The following is a 27640-nucleotide window of genomic DNA, read 5'->3' on the forward strand; positions in this document are numbered from 1 at the left end:
TAAAGTCAGTTTTTGCAGACTTTTTCTTTTTAAGTGAAGGAAAAGTGAGGCGGTAGCTCTAAAAGCAAGCAGTCTGAAATCAAAGCATGCATGTATGTGGTATGTGGGTGTGGTTGACTGGTTTTGAATGTGTAAGTAAACTAAAACTGAGCAGTTATCCATCCACCAAATGATCCTCCCTGGGTGTATAAACGTGCACAGATGAGCTGTAAATTTGACTTAAAGCTTAAATCCACCCAAATTCTATCCCCAGTCACACCTGAGTTAACATGAAATTTGATGATTCTGCCAAAAAAAAAAAAAAAAAAAATCACTCCCTTCTCAAATATTTTTCATCTTTTTTTTTATTATAGGACTGTTTCTATTTTTTCCTCTTTTTTTTTTGCATGTATTTAATTTTTATGCATAGACAGTGTTTAAAGGTGGAGGTTCTGAGTGATGGCCAATGGATGGTAGTTGCTGGCTTTTCAGAGCCAATGCAGGATATTTACTCAATGCATTTCTGTTATAAATCTTGCTGAATGACTGTTCTGATGTCAAATCTTTTGAAAGTATTCGTCCTCTGTTTGATTAAATTCCATAGATCTTCTGTCCGTCATGTCTGCCAAAAGGCATTAAAGTATAAATCCAGGGAAAAAAATAGGTATTTAGTCGCCAGCTACTGTAACTTCTAACAGCCTTGACCTATGCGCATTTGACTTTTACGTCTTCCTTTCAAGTAGGCGTCCCTGACTTTGAGAACAAATCACTTTCACCTTTTAATATTTGATGTTTGCATTGTTAAAGTGCTGTGCACTGATTGCAATATTTGCAGTCTCAGCAAAATGTGAGTTTTTCAGTATTTCCCTTTTTCTTAGATTTAATGACAGAGCACCAGTTGCCTTCTTTCTGGGGAAGCTTTGTTGTAAAGTTCTAACTGTGGTTTTTGCACAGTTGGCCTATCGAAACTGGTTAACTTACGCTGAGTTTCAGCTATACGTCATTATTTTGCAAAGAATGAGGAAGCAGACATTGATACCATAATTTAAAAGAACATCAGTGAGCTCATGTTTTTGTTTGTACAGTGTGTGTAGTGTACAATAATACAAATGGATACACCCTAGTGTATTACTCTAAAGACATATAAATTAATTTGTTCAAGACACAAGCTTATGCTCCGCCTCATGGTGGTGATGATGATGATGATAAACTCCAGGGGATACATTATGTCATTATACTGCTGCAGTGACCTTCAGCAGGTCTTGTACGTGTTTACTGCCTGGCTCTGGCTCACAGCATTGGCCATGTTGTCAGCTGTTTGGAGCTGTGATTATAGGACCGTAGCAACAATTTACATACAACTGAGAGTTTACTTGCTTGAGTGAGACAGCAGGAGGAAGAAAAAGTGAGAGAGGAAAAGGAGGGGCCTGGAAAAAAAAAAGTGAAAGTAAAGAAGGAGAAAGGTTACTGTGTGATTATATACTCGAGAATGTTTACTGCATGTGTGTATGCTGTATGTGTAAACGCACCTTTTTTTGCAAGTTGGTATGGAAATTGTATTGTTCTAGCATCAGTTTGACTGGCAATACAACTGTTTGGGCATTCACGCCTGCAACGCAGTTATTCACTCACAAAACAGTAGAGGTTTTCATTTATCAAGTGAAATTTACATGAAATATAAAGTTCATGCCCATATGACATGAGTGTGGAACGTTTAAATCAGCTCGATTAGTGGAAACTAAAAGCACATTTTGTACAAAAAGTAGCATTAAGTGCTTTACATAAAACAATTTGGGCACATTAAAATGCATCCTCACACCCAAGAATATCACACGCCTGATCCTAATCTCTCTCTCTTCCCCATGCACACACGTGCACTTACCCCCACATAGAGAAAGCTGCATAAAGCGATGATATTTAAACTAAAAAATACATGTTTCAAAGTATATTGAAAGCACAAAGAAATAAACCTATAAAGTGATAAATTAATAGAATAGAAATAATAATAAATAAATCACAAATATTAAGTTAAAAGCTAAGTTAAAGAGGGTTTTATGGAGGCCGTTCCACAGCTGGGGCTCGTAGTGGGGGAACGATGCTTTACCTGAAGTTTTGGTTATGACTTTGGGAACAACTGAAAGGCCAACACCAGAAGACCTCAGGGTCTCGCAAGGGTTTATAATTTGGAGGGAGGTCAGACAAATAAAAAGTTCAAGGCACTTTAGATATTTGTAAACAACTGAAAAACAAAAACCTTCAAATCAATCCTGAAATGCATTGAGAGCCAATACACATATTTTTAAAACTTTTGTGTAATGTATTCCTGCTCTTAAATTCTTGACAGAAGACATGCCGTTCATTTCTGCAGTATTGGAGGTCAAACAGAAGAAGAGGTCCCCTTCTTTTCTTTTTCCTTTTTTTAAATAAATACTTAAACAGTTGTACAAAAGAAAAAGCCAAATTAAGTTCAGGTAAAACAAGGCAATAAGTGTATTTTTGGTGCATCTGACATATAAAAAAAGCTGAATATCCTGAACTTTTGGTAGGTACAGTACTGTATATTTATTTTAACTTTTATTTTTTAATCTACCTGAAAGAAATATTCCATTCATTATGAGTTACAGTCTGTGTGGAAGCCAGCTATAGAAATATGTTCACTGCCTGTTCAGCAGCTGGCCCATTCTATCCACCATTCCCAACCTGCATGCTTTGCAGGTAACTATTCTCCACATTACTCCGCTGTCTCTCCCGTTTGGTTTGGCTTTTGCGCCACCTTCTTTAAACAGCAGCTGGTGACATTCATTCATGTTATTGTTTCTGATGGTGAAACTTGAAGCAGAAGCTGCATCCAAAGGAGAACTGTTTCATTTTCTGCGCAGTGACCACTGCGACCAGTCAGACAGCTGACCGGACAAGTTTCTCATTCAGCCGAAGATGTTGCTCATGTATTTGTCACAAAAATGCATTAAATGTAAATCAGTGGCTTGTAAAAAAAAGAATATCTGTATCTAGTGCAGCTTGTTGACAATGTTAGATTAATGAGACCACTTGTTTCCCTCTGCTGTGTGTGTGTGTGTGTGTGTGTGTGTGTGTGTGTGTGTGTGTGTGTGTGTGTGTGTGTGTGTGTGTGTGTGTGTGTGTGTGTGTGTGTGTGTGTGTGTGTGTGTGTGCATGTCAGGTAAAATGTCATTAAAATAACAGAGTAATTCTAAAATTATATTAAGCATCACTTGAAGTATGTTTGTGGAATTAATTTGGTGTGTTTGTGTTTGTGAAAGAGCTCCATGTATTTTTAGTCACATCGTTTCTACCTGTTAATTTGGTGGAATGAAGTATGTTTACAGTAGATTTGACACATTTGCGTGTGTAATGTGGTTTATTAATGATTGGCCAAGTTGTTAGACATAAAACTGGCAACTGTAATGCCTTACATAGACTGTTTGAAGGATAACTGAGCTCCTTACACTAATATTATGTCATACCACTGTTTGCATGTCATTTAATGACGTTTTGTTTATTTTACTTAGAAAAGAAAACTGATAAAATAATAAAAAATAGGCAACAAAGAGATTAATCATAATTATGGAATTAATTTTACCTGATATAATGTTTGTTGATCTTATTTTTGAAGGAAGAAAACCATTTTCTGCTCATATGTACTCAAGGTTGAGTGAAGGAAAGAAATGTTTAGAGATATTGGTGATGTTTTGTTTTGTGGGAACATAAATAAGTGATAGATTTTAACCAACTCCTTCTGATAACAACTTTGTAAAATTAGCTTAATTTCTAATTACTTTCTTAGTAAAACTAAAATATCACATGGTTACATATGAGTAGTTGTATTAAGGCTCACTGATGCTACCTTACGTACATAAATGAGGATGTTACATTGCAATGTCAGTTCCTCCACTAGTGGGCAGTGCTGAGTTCTGACATCACTCCCGCTTTTTAACGTTTGGTTGGTAGCAGGAATTCACCGCTATAAAGTCATTTACATCCACCCAGAAATGCCACAAAAAGTAGAAGAATGAAACCACAAAGTTTTTTTGCTACTCTAAACTTCTGCATCTTCATCAGTTGCTTTTTATTTAGCAATATCTGTGTTATCTTGTTCCTGTTCCCTTTTGTCTTCCCCGGTTTGTTCATTTTGCTGATTCCATGCCAGCTGTACAAGTATACAGGATTATTGCTCCATTTTTTGCCTCAAATGAGGGATAACTCATCCCCTTGAAAACAAACCAAATTATGTGTAAAACTGCATAAAAGGTCCCTTAGTTGTGGAAAAATGTTAAAATTGTAAATATACTTAGATTGGTCTAAATCAACAACAGTCATTATGCTATTTTAAATTATTTAGCAAGACTATTTTTTAAAAAAAAGTTGTACATTATTTGCATGAAAATTTAACTTGACATTAAGATCTGTAATTAATTACTAAATCATTAATCAAAACCGTAAACAGTCTAACTTTTGGTACATTATTGGTAATAGATGGATGAAGTTTGACTTTCAGAGTTGATAGCTATTCACAAAATTCCATGACGACAGAAACACAAGAGACAGATAAACATCAAAAATAGAGTAAATGTTTTATTTTGGGATTCTGTTAAATGTATAGATGGCTGCGGGATGGAAGGAGGAATGAATAGACTCCTCCATTCAAGAATAATGTCTCTTCTGTTTTCCCTCGGCAGGGGTCAGAAATATTACTTCATGGTTTCCTCCCTACCCTCGCTCTTATTCTTTCCTGTCGGAGATGTGGTGAAGTGAAATGTATCTTTGGCAGAGGTAGCGGTGAGGAGGAGGAGGAGGAAGAATGGTGGCTTACCGCAGCACAGTTAACAAACACATGCAGAGCCAAAGCTTCTAAGAGTCCAACAAGGAAGCTGGACAGGTGTCCGTTTGGAAAGAAAAAGAAAGGGTAGGAAAATGGAAAGAAAGCAGATGAAGGAGGGTGATGTAAAAGTAAATGATAAAATGGGGAATAGCCTCAGGGAAAGTGGAGAGGGTTGAGTCAAGGATGAAGAGAGAGAGAAAAATGTATTGATCAGAAGAGAAAACGGGAACAGGCATGTTTTTCATTTGCATAAAAGTGTGAAAAAAGTGATTGGTGCAATGCTGAGAGACTTTATCAGTCACATTTTTTAGAAAATGAACAGCATTTTTGGGACCACTAAATGAGCTTCAAGGCTTTTTTGGCGCAGAACGACAATGGGTACGGTCACATGATGTTTTTAATTCAGAATTAAATCATTCAGAATTAACATATTCTTCTACAAGTTTACATGAAAATAATTCCGAATTCATGTTTGCATGAAACACGTCCTCACCTAATTCCTCTTTGGAGTTGGGAAGGGTTCTGATTGGACAGAGGGTGCACGTGACGTATGACGTATACCGGAAATAAACAAAGTTGGCTCCTTGCCTCTCGTTTTTTCAGTCATAACTTGTAAAAACTACATAAGTACCAGGTTCACCATTATTTTTATTATTAATTTGAAGTAGCAGCTCAACACGACCATACTACTTCACTTTTTGCAGCAACTGGGAAGGAGAAGAAAGATTGATCACTGAACACGGGAGGCAAAACAACATGCGTCATCGGGACAGGACAGGGTAACGAGCATGCGCAGAACGACCAGAATTAACTTAGCGCAGAATTAAGGTTTACATGACAGAGGAATTAAATTGTTCGGAATTAAAATGCAAATGTGCATCAGGAATTAAGTCTTTACATCGTCATTTGTCATCAGTTTAAACCGGAATTAACTTTTATTCGGAATTAAAGAGGATTAAAACTCCCATAGAAACGCAGAGATTGTGAGATTAAGCAGTAAAATTATTATGAACATGGTAGTTAAACTGAGCTAAAAATTCTCAATTGAGTTTTTAAAAAAGAACATGTAAAGAAAATGTGTTATTCATGAAAAACATGTAATAAATGTTTCGAATTTAAACAGCCACATGTCATCACAATCTTTGTGTGAACACCAACGTTCGCTCATTTGTGCTCATGTTAGGTTCAAATTGTTCTTTTTATTTTTGCTTGAAGGAGCAGCAGTTGAACCACTTGGTTGAATTAAACACTTATGAAGAAAGATTTTATGCTCAAACACTTTTTTTTTTTTTTTTTTTTTTTTTTAAAAGAAATCATTTTTTCCAGGTAAGAATGATCTGTCACATTATTGTAGCTGTGGGATGTAATAAGTAATACAGTACCTTCCTGTAACTTTGTTATTTTGTGTGTATGTGAGTGGTTCTTAGTAAAGATTAATATGCAGGCACTTAAGTGGTTTTGTGTACATGTTGTTAAATCTACCTGTGTATACACTGTGGTGTCCCTCAGATCCAGGGTCTTTGCGCTTGGTTTAGAGGTCTGGTAACGGGGTTTCTGCATTCAGGGTTTTCCCCTTGCAGGGTGCTCCTTCTGTGGCTAGCCAGGCTGGGTGTTGCCCCTTCCTCCCTTCGCTCTGCCTGAGTGACAAGGAAAACACTCGGCACCCTGAAAGACTAAAAGATCTGAAAATATCTGCAAATATTTTTATAATTGCCTTAGGGATGGCCAGGGTCACTGCTCTGCTGGTTCTGCCTTTTCCATTTAAGTTTTAGAGGTTGAGAGTTTCATTGATGTTTTCATTCAACGGAGAGTGAAAGTGGGGGCATCTGCAAGATTAAATTTAGCTAATATCAGGGTTTTTAGGGATTCCTGATGTTGGTTTAGAAAAGTAAATCAACATAATCATCAACACAATAAAACCTGTCACAAGGGAAATTAATCACCTTGATTATCCTGTGATGATGTTATGTTCTGTCATATATGTATATATATATATATATATATATATATATATATATATATATATATATATATATATATATATATATATATACTGAGCATCACAACTGAGCAAAATCAGTGACAATAAGCATTTAAAACAAAAACTGGGGTAAGTTTAGTTACATGATGGGAAAAAATGTCAACCACATATCATTTCTGCACTCGTGTTTAATCCCCTGCTGTGTAAACATTTTTGTGTGTGTTTGACCAGATTGAAAAGTCGGTCATAGTTCCCCACACCCACTCAGGTTTTTAACAAAAGCATGCTGGGCATATTTGATGCAGAGGTTTGTAGTGCTGAGGGATTTATTTAAGACTTCTGTTGAGGACAAAAGATAATATAACGTGCTGTTGAGTAATATGCAAGTGTTACCTCTGCCTGTAATACCATGTGGGAGCATGTGAGTGAGACAGGTTATGGGGTCCCACCATTTAGTCTTTTTCCATTACATAACTGCAGAATTACAGCAAAAGACTCAGTCGATACTGACACCTTTTCTACAAAACTGTTGATTTAAATGTTTTGGTAGCACACTTATCTTATACCTTGAACATAAAAATGATTTTATTGATATATATATAAATATATATATATATATATATATATATATATATATATATATATATATATATACATCTATATACATATACATATATATACATATACATATATGCCTATACATATATGTATACATATATATATATATATATATATATATATATATATATATATATATATATATATATATATATATATATATATATATATATACATATATATACATATACATATATGCCTATATATACATATATATATATATATATATATATATATATATATATATATATATATATATATATATATATATTTATATATATATACACACAAAAGAAAATCCAAATAAATGAAAAATTATTTTTGCTGTATTACTCTTTCACCCATAAAGATTCAACCCATGAATGACCAGAGATTAAACAAATTAGTCCAATTCTTTGAATATGAGGGGTTTTATTTGTCCTTTTAGCACAGTGTAAAATGAAAAGTACCAAAATTATTTATGGATATTCAGCATTTATTACTGTGTGATGTGTCCAAGTTTTTATAGTGTAATCTTTTGCATTTTTGTGTCCATTTGGGGCAAAAGACTAAAATCTGATTTTGTTCCACGGCATTTTGAGCAAAGTTTGTACCTTAATGTAATGTCAAATGTCTCAGCAACTGTTTGTATCATATATGTCATGCTGGACTTACTCGATTTTGTGTTTATGTGTGTGCATGTGTGTGTGCACATATTTGTATTGTGATGGAAGAGAAATGCTAAACTAAACAAACTGTTGTCTCAGAGTAGAACAAGATCAGGCTGTAACAGAAGCCATATAAACATGTAAAAAAAAAAAAAAAAAAAAAACTATTTAGATTCCTGCATTTCAGGCACAATATGTGTATGTGCGTTCACATGTGCAAATCATCAACCTGCATTCATATGTTGGATGCTGCATGTTTTCATTTAAGGTATGTATATACTGTGTATGCACTGAGTGAAATCTACATTTGGTGTGTATGTGCTTGTGTGTGTGTGTGTGTGTGTGTGTGTGTGTGTGTGTGTGTGTGTGTGTGTGTGTGTGTGTGTGTGTGTGTGTGTGTGTGTGTGTAAGTTAGCCAGGGTTGTAAATGTCCTCTCTGATGTGGCTGGCTGTATTTAGACAGAGAGCAGAGAGTGCCGAGGAAGTTGATGGAGGCATGCATGTGTGTATTTGCTTGTATTTGTGGACACCAGTGTGTGTTTGTGAGAGAGACAAAGCCAGAGAGATTTTATGTCACCACCAGACCTGGAAAACTTCGTGTCCTTTTCTGTTGGGCCAAAACGTTGGTTCTTCAGACTGGCCACTGTATATTTTTCTGTACATTATTTGTGTGTGGGTGTGTGTGCATGTGTGTGTGTGTGTGTCTGCATGTTGGTTAGTAGCAGGGCGTAGCTGAGCAGAGAAAAAATATCTTGGCCAACCACGGGAATGAACCCACCCACTATACCACACCCAGAGAGAGAAGCAAGCAGTGGTCTCCATCAGCTTCTCTCTTTATGAAAATCTTTGTCTTTTATTGCTTTTCTCAGTGTTCTTGTCTCATCTAACTTTACTTTTTTTTATTTATTTAACCTTTATTTAACCAGGTAAAATCAGTTGAGAACAACTTCTCGTTTACAATGACAAACTGGCAGTGACCTAACAGTATGAATTCATTTATCTCTCTTTTCTAATTCACTCCGTTCCTGTATGTCCTTGTTTGGTCATTATTTGTGCATTTTTCCTTTAGGGATTAATCATATCTTTTATTTATTTCAGTGTAGTTTTACCATGTCTTCCCTTCATCGTCCCACCTTTACATTTGACACTCAATGACATTTTCTTTTGAATCCAGCTGGATTATTTGTAAAAACATACGATTGTTGAATTCCAATGCACGTTTTATTAAGGTATTAATCAGAAAACTTGCAGAAAAGCAGTGACTTTTTTTTAGTAGCTCAAGCCAAATATGACAAATGTTGATGTTAGTGTGGTCTCAGATAGAGTAAGTACAAGGTGTACAAGGCATATATAGTTATTGTTATTTCAAATGTGCAAATTAAATATGGAGTCTCAAAGGGGATTGTATGTTTTGAGACTTTTTATTACTTTATTAGTTATTTAAATAATACAAACAAAGCATCCTTAAATGTAATCAATAACAGGTTTGCTTTGAGGTTGGGGTGTTTGATTTTTACTTTTTTTTTTTTAAATTCAGTGTATCGATTTTGTCCAACTCTTAATTTCCGATACCAATATTAACTATGCTGATATTGTTGGAGCAAGTTGTGCCAAACAAACAAAAATATCTGGAAAACTTTACATGACCTCATTTCTGTTTTGTCATTTTCAGTTAGAGGAGACGTAGCAGAAGAATTTGATATATGATATGTGTGTGTTTTGTAATTGTGTCATTAAAAAAGTACTAACCGATAATGATTTCTTGTATTGCATTTTTCATGTCAATATCGCCCAGTAATATCGATATGCTGATCATTTTAGACATATCTACTTTAAGGTGAAGCTAACAGCCTGTATGGATGATAGAAGAGCTGATCATTAAGATATTGATACTGATGCTCTGTAGGACTCCCACATTTTCTGCAACAGAAATGAAGATAAGCAGATGCTACATCCTTATTAAAGACCCTAGAACCATGCAACCTCTTCAGTTCATCTTCAGTGTGTTTTGTTATTATGACAAGTCCAGCAAGATGAGTTTACAAGGATTGGGGGAGTAAACTCTGCTTTCTTTCAGTACCCTCAAAAGCCACCATCTAGTTGTCTGATTATCAATTTTAATTAGTTAAAGCAGCAGCTCGAGCTGAAATCTAGCTGAAATGTCACTACATCCTCCACTTCTCCTTTCTCTTTTTATGGGAAACTGTTTTTTTTTTTTTTGTTTTTTTTAACCATCTGTGAAGACACTCCCCATCATCACTTTGGACTCAGACTGCAATAATAACAGTGTGTCAGTGTGTGTCTACTTTAGTCCCCATTTGTACATAAATATCTGTTTTTTTCCTCTAGTTTATATGTGTAGTGTTCAGGGTGAGGTGCGGCAGAGGGCACAGTCTTTGCTGAGCTGGAATGGTTTACAAACACACACATAGAGAAATAGATGGGCCTGTTGTGCTTCAGCAGCACATTCCACAACAAGAATAGTATTAAAAACTGCCTTTTCCGCCACTGTCAGACTCTCTCTGGCTTCTTCTCCCACACAAACGCCATATTTTTTTCCATCAATAAATAGTGTTTAGACAAATTAGAGAAGCTTAGCTTCTTTTTGTTTGTTTTTAAACAATGTCTATTGTGAATGGAGCTTCCTCCATCTGTGCTTGTTGCAACTATCTTTAAAAAGGCATGTGTGTTTTATGTACTTTTCTCTGACACGCTCTTGCCTTTCCCACGCTGTTGACCACATAGCTTTGTTTTAAACTTCACATAACGCTGTTGTGACGCGTTCAACCGCCTCGTCTGGACCGCACAAAACACAGGCACATATGATCCAAGCTGGCATATATACACTCGCAAACACACAGTCTTAGACGCACACTTCACCACAGATGCAATCAGTCAGTCTTTCGCAGATTCTCTCTTCCTTTGCTCCGCGCTCTCTGCAGAGTGGATTTTGTAAATCGGCAGGTTTCGGCTGCAGTGTCCCGCTCGGTGACGCGGTCAGGATGCGGGCGATCTGTGCGGCCTCCTCTATTTTGACTATGGCTGTCTGCAGATGAATGCATTGCCATGATCCACCGCTAACACATGAATTCAGGCAGAACATGTGGGCTTTGAACACAGCGCAGATAGCATCGCTCTCCTTATCTTATCGACACACTGACTTTTGTTGCTGTGGTTTTTGTTTTTGTTTCACGAGGAACAAACAAGTGTTTCCCTCTACATGCTGGTAGAAAAGGAAGAGCCTAAATAAGTTGAAAGCAGTCTTGTATTGGACACACTAGTTTAAGATGACTTAGCAAAAGAAAGCATAGGACTGGACGTTATGACCAAAATCTCACATCCAGACATAGCTTATTTTATATCCCCATAACGATATACATGACAATATCAAATTTTTTGTGTAATTTAGTGTCAGCCATCAGTTATGTGTCAGATGTGCTTGGCAACAGCAACAGTGATCTCTTTCCATCTGTGGGAACTATGGCCGTATGAAATTTCACGGGTAAATGCCTGTTACAGCATTTGCCTGTGGAGTTAATTCTGAGCGCTTTTGCCAACATTTGACGCTGCTTTTGGGGCTTTTGCTCATTGACTTTATTCTTTATTCTGTATTCTTTATCCTGATTTTTGCGCAGGCGATAAAATTAGACTAATTGTGTCAGAGTACGTTGTTGGGTTAGTCTGTTGTCGGTTCCACGTTGGTCTTTTTATTTCCAAACCAACAGAAATTTCCCTCTTTTATGAACAAGTTAATCAGTTTTAGTTGGCTGGTCATCTTTTAGTGAATTATCCTGCTCTGAAACACGTCTGCTACCGACTTTCTCCATGTTTGTTTAAATATTGCAGTGTACATGCCGTAAAGCACATCTTGATGTAAAATACTGCAGCACCTTATTGTGGTGTAAACAGAGCCTCAAATGAAACGATAGGCATTTTCTATTGTCAAAAGGAAATATATCGTCATATTGCACAGCCCTAAAAGAAGCATGTCATTGAACTCAAGAGAATATAATTAAGTACCAGTGAATGAACCTATAATGCTATTTTTAATACAGACTATCTATGTTTTACAGACAAAACCAAGTTTTAATGCATGCTTATACTTGAGCCTAAATGTAGTCCAATGAAAGTCTATACTGACTGGTCAGCATCATGTTGGAGCAGCCTGTTTGTCTCGAAAGCATCTGCCCCTGGATGTTCCACTTTCATAGGGGTGCAAAAAAGCATTTTTATACAGAAATCCTCTTTAGTGGTTATAAAACATGGAAACTGCCTTGAAGTTTTCTAAACATTTAACACAGATGTTGCATGTGAAAATACAAATTTGCAAGTTTCACTTTGCACCAACTGTCAAGTTGACCCTGTTTGCTTCAGGAAATGACCGAGCAAGACATTGTACAAATACAGTAAGCAAACCTCTGGAGAATCTAAGAAAAGTGGGTTCCACTTGCACATCCATGGATATACCAGTTTAATCTAAGTCATTGTAATATAGACACAAGCAGAAAACACTCAAACCTACTGAGAACCACAGAACCTGCTTAGAATAGCTTCTGCATTGGAAAAGCTAATGGGGATCCAATAAACAATAAAGAGCATGTGTGTACGAGCAACAGAGAGGGAATTCCAACTTCCTACCCTATGTAGGCCATATGTAATAAGATTTTTTTTTCCAGTCTTGTGTGTCCACACATGAAACTGCCTTTTACCACCAAGTAACCTCCACACAGCCGCTGGGTGTTCGCTGAGTGCTTCTCAGTCTGTTTTCCTATCCACGTTACCATGGGATTTCAACTGGCGGCCGTTCACCCAACTGGTTCCATTACTAAAGAATGATCATACAACACGGGGGGAAGCGACCACAATGGACAAATGAAACCATTTATGTTCAAATTAAAAACATTCTATGAAAAATGTAGGTTAGACAGGATCCACTAAAAACCACAGAAGTCATGAGCTGCCATGTCTTTCAGAAAGTTTTTCTCTTCTTTTTTAGGCTAACAAACCCACTCCTGCAAATGAAACACCTCCTAAGTAATTATGAAGAACATTGTTATAATAGATTAATTTCCTTAAGAATCATAGGGACCTACGTCACCCACAGTTTCCTGTCAAACATGACTGTGTCGGGGTGGCATTGGGTCATAATGGCAATGGGCTGGTTTAACTCTGACAAAAAACTACTGGACTTTCCAGGTAGTTGAAAAATGGTTTAATGTCACTTTGATCCAATCAAGTCAGAGCACAGGCCTCAGCCCTGTTTAGTCTACACACTTCAACTTTGTTAGTTTGTTGAAGTAGCAGACTGACAAGATGTGACCTGACCCCTTTAGATTTTCATACAGGAGGGAAGCTGCCATCTTGTCTTACAATGTCAATGTTTATCGACTTATTGCTACCACTCCCTTGAGGACTGACTCTCTCACACACTTTAATTTCCAGCTTTGAGAGACAAAAAAAGCAAAAACCTGGGAGAGACGATGGTCTCCCTGGGAGATGGAAACTGGTCCTGACTTACAAGCACATGGAAAGTTTTTACAGATCTGCTCATTTAACTTTTATAATGTTATGTAGAAGTGTTGCACTGCACATAGTCAAGGTCTAACATCAGGGTATCCTCTATCATTCCTGTCAGAACTCATATTCACTATGACTTCCTTTTTCATCAGCATGTTAGTAAGTGCTGCCTTTGTGTGAGTATAAAAACAACGAAAAAAAAAAAGTCTGAACCTCTGACTGCAAAAGCACTGACATCAGTGAAATCAAAGCCCACATTTAAATTGTGGTCCAAAAACAATGATGGTCCTTCAAGCCCCACATGGAAAATGTTTTACAGGGAGAGACAGAAATGGCACAAACAGACTAAATTAACATTCCTTTTTATTGAAAAGCAAATAAAGAAAACAGCAGAGGAAACAGCTTTGCAGCGAACTTAAAGATTGAAGTAAAGTAATCATTCTGGGAACTGTCCATTCAGCACCACAAAACTATAAATACAATATTTAAAAAAAAAAAAAAAAAGCCATATGCTGGAAATTATTACTTTGTTCCAGGTTACAGAATTATACTGCCATTTCATACAAGCGGACAAAATGAGTTTCCTCTGCAGGGCTCTCCTTTCCAAATAGAAAATCTTGGTCATTCGGGCTTCGGAGTAAAGCAGCTGCTCCATCGAGAGGAGCCAGACTACATGGCTCAGACGTCTGGTTCAGACTCCCTGGTGAAGTGCTTCAGACACTTCCCACTGAGGGAAGACCCAGGACACTCCAGAGGAGACTATCTCTCATGGCTGGACTGGGAATGCCCTTGGATTGCCCCAAGGGCTAGAAGAAGTAGCCAAGGAGAGGGGAATTAGGGCTTCTCTGCTTAAGCTGCTGCCCCCCCTAACCCCACACCATATAAGCAGTAGAGGATGGATGGATGGATGCATGGATGGATGGTGTGCCTGTCAAACATAGTGCATAACATTTACCATATTTTTTAAAACAAAGGAAAACCCTTAAAACCTTGTCTCACTTCAGTTATGTTTTATTCCTGCTGGGAAAACAAGCCAAAGAGGTGAGGGCCATTGACCTCTGACACAAAGCAGATCAGGGTTTGACCCGTGGTCAAATGATGATTATTTACCTGCCATCAGCACAGAATGCCTCAGCAGCCGCGGTCAGAGATTTACCATCAGCGGTAATCTGAATGGACAGTACTGGATTGAACTCAGTCCCCATACACATGAGTTTGACCCAGGTGTCCCAACTGACCGCTACCAGGATCAGTTTCAGGTTCAACTCAGGTTTACCTTCATGGTCAAATCAAATTTTATTACATTTATTGTTTTCCGGCCATTTGCAGACCGAGTCGAAGGCAATTTAAAAAGTCACGTTAGCTAAAAGGTCTCAGACTGGGGCACGGTTATTGGCTTTTCCTGTGACTGGAGATGAACTTTTCACCTTGAAAACAATTGAACTAAATCAATTTTCTATGTATGACCTTTGTAGAATGAAGCCATAAAATAACACACAATGCATCCAGTCATCCTATACATTAGATTAGGGAGCATCACGCTGCTAGGCTGACATCTACAAACCAATAAACAGCCTGGATCAATCAGCATAAATACGTTTACATGCAGACTGATTCTGGTGAACCAGAAATAAACTCAAAATGGAAAATTTAAACTCAGTTCCTCCAACTTTTATAATTACCCCAAAATTTTCAGGCCTTTTCCTGAGTCTGTGTGTTTTTCAACAACCTTGTTGTGACTTGACAATGCCCAGTTACATACGTCCATCCAAATGAACTGCATGTCCTGTTGTCTGTTGGCTCAGCTGCTGGGCGCTGATATACAGACAGGATTGTGTGTGAAGTGGTAACCAGACAGTTAACATCCAGTTGCGGATTAGACTGTCGCTATGGGATTAACACACTCGCCATACTGGTCAAATTGCTACTAGGACAGATGTAAAAACAATGAATTGCACATATTGTTTTGTTTTCATGACAACACTCATGAAGAGCCAGACATGCATACAGACTTTTTTTTTTCCTTTACAGCTTTAGATACAGACACACCCAGACCCAAATTCTCTTTTATGTCAGATTGTAAAAGTTCTGAGGCCACCTAGAAAGCAGGAGGTGGGCAATTTACATGTCAAAGTGCAAATTTGCACTTGCAGACAATTTGCAGCTGTCTACTTTTTGCATTAGTGGTCCCAAAACATTTGTTTACAGTTCTGTAAAGGATTCTGGGATCAATAAGATGCATGTTGTGTGTATGAATGAGTTCTTGTGTCAAACTGAGAGAGTAAAAATGTGAACATCTGTGTGCATATGCATGCAGTTCATGCCTGTTTTTGTTTACAGTTGTGTGGTTATATGGTCGGGTGGGGATACAAGCCGCTGCAGGCGGAAAACACAAGTACTTTAATGAACCGTGAGAGTTAGCACCTATTAAACTGTTGCACTATAAAGTGATAAATACTGAAACCATCATCTCTCCTTCCCAAGTTTGCAGGTTCAGCAAAACCAAATCAAACTATTCTAAATATTCTATTTGTTATTTGAAATGTCTCATTTTGAGCCAGAATCACGCGTTTAATCCCCCTCTAATCAATGTTTATGGCACCCGCCACATACTGAACATGAGTCTCTGTCTCTTAAGCCCTAGACGATGAGCTGCCTGATTACAGCTCTTCTCCGGAGTCTGCGAGCACACGCACACACTTCTTGAGAGCAGCCTGTTGTCTCCATCACGTACATGCAAAGACAGATTCATCTCCACACACAGACACATGCTGATACTTAGAGGCAGTTCTTATATTGCAGTCTCCACACCCACACAGGCAGATACCAGGCTGCTGTCTCCCGTCTCTAAACCCTCTCCGTTCTCATGGAGATAAGAAGTGCGTCTCATTGTAGGCAGACAACAGCCCCGTTATCATCTTATCTAAGAGCCAATCCAATCTGGAGGAGGTGGGGCTGTGCGTGTGTGTGTGTGTGTGTGTGTGTGTGTGTGTGTGTGTGTGTGTGTGTGCATTTGGAAGGGGTAGGGGGTAACTCTGATTGAGTGTGGGTCCTTTGTCATGCAGCAGGTGCTGTTGTCACTCAATTTGTCATCATATTAAAGAGCTCTGAGATTTGCAGTGTGTTTGCATCGGTCTGTTAAGAGAAGAAAGCCCAGCTGGGTTACAATATGATGACATGTGAAGTCGTACTTCAGGATAATCTTCCTGCACCTTTTGAGTGAAGAAAAAGAAAGAATATTTGCACCTTTTTTTTAATAGGAATGAACTAAATGTGATTATTAAGCCACCCAGATGTCGGTTGAGTGCCGTTTAAAGGGCTAGACGACAAATTCCACGACAAGACGTGGAATTTGGCCTAAATTAGGGAGACTTCAGGTCAAGTTTTATTAGATGTTTAATACATCAGTCATCAATGAGCTGGTTCACATATAAATGCATCGTTTTCTTGCTTTTTCCAAACTAAACTATTGTTAAATCAAGTCACAAATGTACATGATAGAAAATATTTAGTTTGCATAAAGAGGTTCATAATACTAATGAGTTTATTTCTTCTTTTCTGATGCAGATAGAGACTCTAAAGAGAAGAAAGAGGTTTCCAAGGAGCCGTCAGAACCATCTGTGAAAGAAGAAAGAGGAGGTGGAGAGGAACCCGTCAAAGAGGCAAAAAAGGAAAAGAAGGAGTCGTCCAAAGAGAAGAAGGAGTCAAAGAAGGATTCTAGTAAAGAGGCCAAAGAGCCCAAAGAGGAGGCTAAGAAGGAATCCAAGAAGGAGTCGTCGTCTTCCAAGGAGAAAAAGGAGTCAAAGGAGAAGAAGGAAAAGGACAAAGACAAGGAGGGAAAGGAGTCAGGGGACAAAAAAGTGTCCAGGAAGTCATCAGTAAAAGTGAAAGAGAAGAAGGAGCCCGAGGCTGCAGAGGGCTGAAGTGTGAACAGAAGCAGTGCAATAACTTCACTTTAAATGCAGACAGATATAAACATAAAGAAAACACAAAATATATGTCTAAATAGCACATACATGCACATTCAGGGCCTCACATGCATGACTGAATGTATATAGCTATTCACAATGCACTAATAAACATATACAGGGTCTTGTAATTTGACGCCAGACAGATACACACTCACATATGCAGTCAGATCTATATTTCTGTGTAAATATATTCAGTCAAGGTCACATGATCCAGTGGCGAAGCAGTTTCCTTTCAGACACGTATTTACATTGCCTGGTAATAACTGATCCTTACACAAAAATACTCCGTTTCTCCCGAACCACACCGCCTTCAGCAGATTTAGTGTGTGTGGTGGACAACTGTGGTGAGCTATGAGTCCACGGAGAACGAGGACGAAGGCGGAATCCTCCTCTTCTTCAGACATTTCGCTGACTCTCATGCTGTCTTTGCCCTGTTTCAGCAGCAGTGGAGCCCGCAGTCCTGCACCTCCCTGATCCCAGTCAAGCCCCAAACCACCCCCTCGCCCACGCACGCTTCTGGATGTGACGTCAGACACGCCCTCTCGCCCCCTCGCGTGGCTCCAGGCCTCACCAGAGCCCTCCTCCGCTTGTGCACCAAGAATAAGTTACCAGGTGCATCCAGCCGTTCCGCTGCTTCCGGGTAAATCGAGGCCACATCCTACAGACACCACCGCCACCACCACCACTGCTGCTGCTGCTGCTGCTGCCGCTGCCACCCCCACTGACCACTACCACCAAGGGTTTTTTTCTCCTGTGGACACTGGAGGACATGCAGCGGCTTTTGTATGCATACTTTAAACCTGTCTGGAAACCAGTAGGGCATTTTTGAATAAGCGCGGTGGCAAATATGAACTTGTGGGTCCAGTTTAATGTGACATTTTTATTTCTCATTTTCTAGATTATTTTTATAGAGAAGGCTCCATAAACATCAGCTTTTATGAAAATATGAGCATCATTACAGCTGGCAGAAAAGCAGACTCATTAGCTAATAGTGTGTGTCATGTACTGTCATTTCTTTTAATAAACTGTATGATAATAAAATCTAAAAAGTCAGTTTAGCACAACTGAAGACAACAGATTATTAGGTTCAGAAAGCTGCAGAAAAACAGTGGATTTTAGAAGACATGGACCTGTTAGAACCAGACTAAGCAACTTGTCTGATGAGGTCCATTTATCTTGTGCAAACTCAGTACAATGATATTGTTCCTATAATGGTACCCAGTTTAAAATAATTAGATTAGATAAGGTGTGTCTAGAGCAGGGGTGTCAAACTCCAGTCCTCCAGGGCCGGTATCCGGCTGGTTTTTGTTGTTTTTCTCTCCCAACACACCTGATTCAAATCAAATGGATCCAGCAGTGTCTTTTCAATCTATGTATTAATTTCAGTCAACTGTGTTGGAGCATGGAGACAACAAAAATCTGCAGGAAGCTGGCCTTCGAGGACTGGAGTCTGACACCTGCGGTCTACAGAAAAGGCTGAGCTGAAGAACAAATTGCTTTCAAGCTTTTCCAAGGCATTCTTTAATAGGAGGGAAAATCTGTGACATCCAGATCTTTACACTTATGTTTATTAAGGGAAAACATTTTCTATTTATTTCAACTAAATTAAAAGGTTTTGAATGCACTTATTGGCTTTTTCCACAACCGCAAGTGTAATAATATTGAGCTGTATTTCTGCCAGAACTGAAGTGTATATATACTTCAGCCATAGAAGCTGTGTCAGCAGCCACTTCAGGCTTCATGTCCTGTCCAGTTTCAGCTCTGTTGTCCACTGGGAAGCTTATTCTTAGCTTAAGTTGTGACACAGATGCTTGTTTGGCCTCTGTTGTTGGAACAGAAACATCTCGTAGGGTAGTTTAGATAAAAGCTTTTTTTTTTGTCTGTGTTAAATGTAGATATTTTGATCAGTGACAGGTAAAGGTGAAGCAGCACCAGCTCATTCTTGCCAAGTTAGAAATGTCTGTGAGGTTACAAATGTTCCTGTTGGACACAATGTACTACAAGGTACTTTTTCAGTTGACAATGATTGTTTGTAAAATAGAATAGATTTTGTAATTGTTGTAGTAATGATTCAGACTCGCCAGACTCCTGTTCTGGGCTTTTATAGCCACAATTCCTCCCAAAAAGAAGAATTTCTGCACCTCTTAATAAACAACTCTGTTAATTAGTGTGCAGCTTGTGGTAGATCCCCAAACATGACGATGGATTTATTCCTGAAATGTTTAGTAATAAAAGGTACGAAGTGTAAATAATGAAAACTCTCTTTTATTTCTGAATTAGTTCATTAGTTTTTACCAGCACTTGTTTATTTTATTTTAATTTTTATTTTTGTTTGATAGGGACTTGTATGCTCCATGATTGACAGCACATACTGCAGTATTTTAGCCAAGGCTAATTTTCATTGCTCGTCCCTAGTTGGGCTTTTACACAATACAAGAAAGTATACATTGCATTGCAAAATTAAAAGTAAATACACACGTGCCTTTATATATACATACAAAATATGAATACGTATGTATAGACCAAAATGTAAAATTAAGTAAAACACATTCAAGTCAAAAATCAGTCCAAAATAAGAGCATTGTCAACATATTCAATCAAAACTACTGTTTTACCACCCACACGGAAAAATTACGATACTAAAAGTGAGTGCAGTCCAGCACTCACTTGTTGTTAAACTCACTTCTTGTTAAAAAAGACAACTTGTACTTCGTGTCCTGGACAAATATGTAGCTGATTTATTTCTTATTTGTTCCCCATCTACCAGATTAAGCTCCATCAGACTGCAGTTGTTTATATTATTCATAACCAGTAATTTTCCATCAGACCAAAAGATGAAGCTGTAATTAAATAGGATATTTTGTAAAATGCAACATCCTTTTATAGTCTATTAACCAACTAGTTGTGGTTGTGTACATCTGAATTCCAGCTGGAGCATCATTTCCCTGAAGAAGCTCCGAAAGCCACGCTCATCCTGCAGGAATTACGTTGTCGTGATATTGTCGCCTTGTTTATACTTCGCTGTCTTCTTCTCTTATCATCAGGCTTTTTGAAGTTGTAGTTTGTTCACGCTACTTGAGTGATCCGTGGCAGGTAAGTCACACACAACAAGGTTTTCGCCCCGTTCTTCTCCTGGTTGGTGTTTGGTTATGTTTGGTTCTAAGCAGACTGGAGTGTCTTCATCCTGTTGCGTCTGCTTGTCATGTTTCTTCTCCAGGTTCGCCCTGTCATGTCTGAGTCTCTGCATCACTCGACTTCTCGTGTCTGCTCAGTGCTGGTCAGTTCTAAGGGCTCTTCTTTTGTTACCTTCAGATCTCATCTGTAAATCGAGGATTTCATCAAGACAAGTGGGCTGTGTTCTATTTGTCAGCAAGACAACTGAAAACAGGTTAAATCTTTATTTTCAAGAGTTGTTTAGCTGCAGATCCACTTTACTTTGTCAGTCCTACATATGAAAAACTAGAAAACAGGAAATGAGGGTTGATTTTGAGGGAGAGCTTGATGGCTTCTTTATTTTTTTTTCTTTTAACTTGCCATTAATCACAGTTTCTATTCTTTCATCCTGAAGCGAGCAGCTTTCACCCTGAACCAGGTGAAACTGAAACATCTTTTCTGAGTTTTCCTCCTGGAATTCCACCAGAAAGAAACTTCTCACCAAAGCAAACACTTGAATTTCCGACAGTCCATCATCCTTCAAAAGCGCTGTGATTCTTGCATTTCTGCGTTTTCCCATGAGACTCGCTGACAAAGAGTAAAAACCAACCCAACACCTGTCAAGCAGACGAACAGAGCCCTTTTTGACAGCTTTTGAAGTGACTGTTTTTTTGTTCCTCTTTTGGTTTCTGCAGGCGAGATCAGCTGCAGATTGGGTAATGGTGCAACGGCAAAGCTGTTGCTGTTTAATTTGGCTGCAGCCGTGTGTGTGTGTGTGTGTGTGTGCGTGTGTGTGTAGGAAAGCTACAGATGGAGTTACACACTTCATTTTTGTTTCTTTTTCTCATTTAGGTAAATATTTTTATTTCAGTCTCTCGGCTCAGATCATTTGGCTCGCCAGAGAACGTTTTTCTTTCTAGTCGTCCTCTGGTGAATTTCTGTTCATATTCCTCATTTTTTCACTGTTTTTTTTCTCTCTTTTGTTTCCTCTTGGTCTCCTGCTCTTTTGTTTCATCTGTCACTTCTTATCAGTTTAGTTTCTCTTCGGTTTTAACTTAGTTTACGTTCCCATTTCCTTTCAATTACTCCCTCAATCACTTGCTTCTGGACATCTTCCACTGTCTCTTTTAACTTTCACCATTTACTTCCTCTTGCTGCCTGTTTTATCTTTTATCCCACCACTCCATCCCATAATCCATCAGCACTCTTTTTTTTTGCTCTGTCTCAACCCACAATGACATTTCCTGAAGGTGTTGAACTTTTTTAAAGAAAGCAACTCAAGGTTTACACTGAATCATTTTATTTCTCCTCTTTATTTATTTATTAATGAGCCAAATGAAGGACATTCAACTGAATAAATTGAGTTACAATGCATCTAAATATTCCCTCCAAGAAATATTTAATCTATGAAACTACTCGTGGCAAGATAGTGATATCTTTGTTCAGTAAAACACAAGATAAATATTTGAACTCTTGGGTGACATTTTTGAAACATGTAAACAGGAATCTGTTGCATCTGCAGCAGAGTTCAGCATAGTATTATGGCAAGATACACACTAATAACACACTAATAACTCAGCCAGCCACAACCAGTATGCAACCAGCTCCGTAGTTCGAAACTTTGTCAAAGCTTGTGTTGAAAATCTTTTTGTGGAAGTCCCAACACAAAATCCTGAAAACCGCATGAAGCTGAAAAACCTGACCTGGTTTTAACCAGAGAGTTTTGAGACATTTTAACTCGTAAAGTTCTGATTTTTAAGTTTCTTTTTATAGTAAAAAAAAAAAAAAAAAAAAAAAACCAAAAAAGTAAAGGGTTTTTTTTTTGTAATAGTCATTTAATGTATTTTACAGCAATGAAAAAATGATGGAAAAAACATATTTTAGGGTCTAGTAAAGGATACTTAAACCTTTAAAGTTCAACTACATAAAAACAGAAGAGAAATGTCTTCTTTTTTTTTTTTTTTTAAATTAAGTCTTTATTTGGTTCTCAAACAAAACTAGAGAAATAAAATATAGGTTTTTTTTTATTTTTAGCATTTATTGCCATGTGAGGTTAATGATTGTAGTCTAGTCTTCTGCTTTTTAGTATCTATTATGGAGCAGGAGAGAAGTATCAGACTGGACAACATGGCTTTGAGCAAAGTTTCTACTATAAAGTGATGCAAAAGGTCTCAGAAACTGTGTGTACCAAATATGACACGTTTGACTCTATCGGGTTATAAAACAGTTATAATATCTGTTACTTATTAGTGCGTATCAACTGAAATCAAATCAGATGTTTAATGAATTACTTTCAAAGACTGAAATGGACTTTCTTTTTCATTTTTTTTTAAATATGTTATAACATCTGATGCGGTCGATATGTGTGGGACAAATATCGGAACATGGACATGTGATGTCTTTCCTTTAGATATGTGCGTAATTTGGTCTGTTTCCTGAAGAAGTATGCAAAAACCTAACAGGAAAAATACTTCAAGGAAATTAGAGGAGATGTGAGCAATTGCACAGGAAGGACCCAAATGCTGGATTTGGCTCATGTTTGGATCGTTGTTGCCAGATTTAGTGATTCACTTTACTAATAACAACACCGCGTGATGTAATAAAGATTTTTGAATTAATGAACACACAAAAGTGTGTCAAAGCAGTTTAAATCTGTACATGAAATGTTTTGGTTGAGGAAAAACAGCCTTGTGATTGTCGCCTCCATTCACGGGACACGCATGGTATTTTCTCTACAGTTATCCAGTTTTTTCTTTTTCTCTCACAAAACAAATTATTCACAACTTCTTCTTTTCCTTTCCTCCATTTTTTTTTCCTTTTGACGTCCACATTTTGTGTTTGTTTTCTTTTTGTTTAATTGGGAATTTTAGACACTTTCCAACCTCTATTTTTACCCTCACATGTCCAGTAAACCAGTTGTGATGTGAGGAACTGCTAAACAAAGCCAAACACTCCCAGCTGCTAGGAACATCAAACCGTTGTTCAGCTATCAGAAAGCTGCAGAGCCGCAGTCGTTTGGGGAGAATATAATAAAGTCAGAGTTTGGATTTAGTAGCGCAGACGTCTCTCTCTGGGTTTCATTTAGCAGCTTACTCTCGTCTGAGTTTTAAGCGTAATCAGACTGGATTAGATAATTGCTAAATCATTTTATTAGGAAACTTAAATGTCTCCAGTTTCTTTTTGTGTGAACAGTACTGATCCCTTGTTTTGATCTTGGGAGAAAATTACCAAAATTATATTTAGTTCGTTTGGCAGCTTTTTATTCCCTAAATGATGTTACAAAATAGACTCTTTTATGTGGACAGACATGAAAATAGAAATGTATCACGTCTCTACACTTGTGACATTTATAATTACGCCTAATGTTGGGTTTTGTTAAGATTTATTTGACTGAATCTGTTTATACTAGAATAAAAAGGTACACCTTAAAGGTATTATAATAAATCCTATAATCCTTCATGAGTGATAAATCTAAGTCATATTTTTGTAGATCGATGTATATTTATTTTGCAAGAAAGTGAAGGAACACAGAGAATTCCCATATGATAACACTATATGAACTAAATGGAGCAGGAGAGCATTAGACAGCACAAATGTGCATTCCTCTCCTACATCATGACCCTTTTTACAGGACATGTTGCATCCCCACCACCACCTGGGACTGAACTTGTCACCCTGGAAACCAAGAAAGATGAACTAACATGAGCCCAGCTGTAACTCTTGTGTTCAGTGGAGGAAAAGTTTGTCATTTGGCATTGGCACACACTTTTCACATGTTCCATACTTGCACCACATCATTCAGTGTTAAAAACAGGGAGATCTTGATCTAAAGACAGCAGAAGAAAGAGAAAGTTGCACCTGTCAGTCTGGAGTGAAATCATGATGATGATGATGATGAGCTAACAGCAACCTAGAAGAGCGGTCTTGTTCCACGTCGCAAACAAAGCTGTGTGCTGCATGAGGGACGTTACCATGACGTCATGCTCCTGCTAACTTCTGGATGCAATAATACACATACCTAATATTATTTCCTATTACATAACTTGCAGGTGTGTTCATCTGTTCATGTTCTATTCCCGCTTTATTTGGGGGCACTAACATTCACAAGACTCCAGCCAAGACTGAACAGGAACCTTCTTCCTGTGATGCAACAAACTACAAACCAGCCTACCACAAGTCATCATCACTGTTCTGCATATTGATTCGACCGGGATGATTTCTAGAGTGGTTCCCAGAGCATCTCCTGGGTTGAAGTCTGCATGTACAGGACCCAACTGTCCAGGTTATGCTCTTTGCTCTTATAGTTATGGGTAGTCTAGCCATCCATTACTTACGTAGCAATGGGGACGTCACCTGATGCACTGAGATGTAACTCGCTCTATTTCTCTAATATATTAATGTATATGCCAATATTGCAGTCTCTAACTTATTTCTCCTTTTTCCGCAGGTCTTCCTGATTAAGTGCAGTTGTACTTGTTGATCTGTCTTTCCTGTCGTCTCCACCCCAACCAGTCAAGGCAGATGGCTGCCTTCCCTGAGCCGGGTTCTGCCGGAGGTTTTCTTCCTGCTAAAGGGGAGTTTTTTCCTTCCCACTGTCGCCATGTGTATGCTCAGGATGGAGGATTGGATCGAAGTCATGATTTGATGCAATCAGTTGGTTTCTATTATAGGATATGTATGAATTGGCTTGAAATGATGTGTATGTTGATTCGTGTATGTAAAGTGCCCTGTGACAACATTGTTGTTAAGTGGCGCTATACAAATAAAGTTGAATTGTTTAGTTTTGAATAGTTTTACTTAAATGTAGAGCAGAGTAAAATACCGTGAGACTTCATTTGCAGCTCAAAGGGAATTTTGACCAGATGGAAATGTAGAAAAGGATCAAACTTTTTATTTAGTCCTGATAAAATCCAACTTATCTGGGCTGTCTTAACCTTCATTGTTGCCACAAAAATGGAGGAAATTCTCTGTTCTGTGCACCAAAACACTCTTATGGGCAGCTGTTCATTGTCATCGGTCGGCTCATGTGGCTTTGTCACCTGGATGAACTTCCACTAGTGAAGAGGTTGCTGCTTCTATTCTTGGCTCTGTTTGGTTTCTTTCTCCAAACATCTGCTTCACTTTCTGTCTCTGGATGTCCATGCCCTCTGTAATGGACAGGTTAATATCATTTTAGCTATTTATATTACTTTATATAGCAACAGAACTTCACATTTTGGAGAGTCAGACTTCCTGTTTAATCCTTCGGACTTGCCTCCTCAGCAGATGTCTCCGTCCCTGTCCCGTCTCAGTGTGCACAAAGGTGACAGATGTGAGTAATAAGTATTGATACTTTTTTTCTTTTCATTGATAACAGTTGGAGAACCAAGCTATCTCTATTTCCAGTGCTAACTTATCAATACCAACCCAACATCATGCTAAAATTGTAACTAAGCAGAGCTGTTTGCAGAACAGGGAGCACATACTTTAACAATAACTGATGTTTCCGCTGTTAACTAGCAGGTAGTAGAAACTTCCACTTATTTTTATCTTTTAAAGAAACTCCCTATGTGTCCATTTTGATCACAGGCTCACAGCGTTGCATTCAGCTCCACTGATTAACAGCCTTTCAGCAGAGTGCCTTGTTGCTGGTGATTTCAGCACCACCTGACAGTGGTTTGCAATGATGCTGGTTTGTTAGATAACAAACTTAAAGAGCATCTAGATGATAGTGAACGTTAAAGATAAATGGCCCCCGGCTTGTACTTTCAATCTGTTGGCTCGTCTGAGTCCCAGTTGACCTTGAAATAGCAGCGCAGCAATCTTTGGTTTGTGCCGTGGTTTCAGCGTGCTAGTTACCAAACAGGCTGCACCGCTGAAGGCGCAGATGTAAGGAGTGCCTTAGCTCCTCAGCGTGCCGCTGCAGCACAGCGCGCTTACTGTAGTAACCCATTTGTACTCGGTAATGGGCATAAACTGTTCATGGCCAGCTGTGGATGCTACAGAAGCAGCTCTTTCAGTACTTTGTTGTTGAAGAAGACACATCTAAAACATGTGTGGCAACTCAGTGGCTAGAAAGTAGTTCCCCTTTCCTCAGTAACTCTGGGCAGTCCCCTTTCCCATAGTTACCCCTGCCAAAGCAGAGGTCATGTATTCAGCAACACTGGCTTGTCTGTCTGTCAGTTAGCAACTCAAAAGGCAATGGATGGATTTAGATTCAATTTTCTGGATATCTCAGAAATGGAATAAGGAACCAGTGATTAGATTTCGATGGCGATCTGGATGTCTCAAGGAATTTTTTTAAAAGAGTTCTTGTCCATGGGGAGATAGGGATAATTTTGTTATTAGACTCTCTAACTAAAATAAAAACCCAACATTCACTGGCAAAAGAAAAAGAAAATTACAATGACTTGGCGCTCTGTGCGCTCTTTCTGAGTGCTTCTAGTTGTTATATTTACAGATATTCTGAGAAAGACACAATAGACACATCTCTATATCTATCTCTAACACACAGGTGTCAAACTCCAGTCCTCGAGGACCAGTATCCTGCTGGTTTTTGCTGTCTTTATGCTCCAACACACCTGACCGAAATTCATAAATAAGTTGACAAGAAGATTTTAGATTCATTTGATTTGAATCAGGTGTTTTGGTGGAGGGAAACAACAAATACCGGCCCTTGAGGACTGGAGTTTGACCCCCCTGCAGCAGACGAAGCCTGGCTGTCTGGTTCACACCGCCTGATAGGCTATGCAGACCAAGAGCCCGATGAACCAACGCCGCCGTACATGACATGGCCTCGGCTGAGGTAATGCAGAGTGGCTGTGCCCCCCCTTGTCTTGCATACATCCAGACAATCTTTACATTGCAAATGCAGAAAGGAAAACACTAGACCACAGCCTCAATGCTCTCAAGTTGTTTGCTTTGTTTCTGCCTTGATGAGCAGAATCGGAGGTGTGGG

General features: G+C 38.4%; 1 protein-coding gene across 1 annotated transcript in view; it reads left to right on the plus strand.

The window, feature by feature from the left end:
• Positions 1–17502, plus strand: part of bbs9 (Bardet-Biedl syndrome 9) — a gene marked incomplete at both ends in the record, with an annotated part of 164947 nt that extends 147445 nt beyond the window's left edge. Inside the window, one exon of the mRNA XM_079240990.1 lies at positions 17147–17502. Within this exon, the coding sequence (XP_079097116.1) occupies positions 17147–17502 (356 nt within the window). The remainder of the gene's footprint in view (positions 1–17146) is intronic.
• Positions 17503–27640: the final 10138 nt, after the last annotated feature.

The sequence above is a fragment of the Telmatherina bonti genome (genome assembly GCF_933228915.1).
Source record: "Telmatherina bonti genome assembly, chromosome: 5".
NCBI classification, from domain to species: Eukaryota; Metazoa; Chordata; class Actinopteri; order Atheriniformes; family Telmatherinidae; genus Telmatherina; species Telmatherina bonti.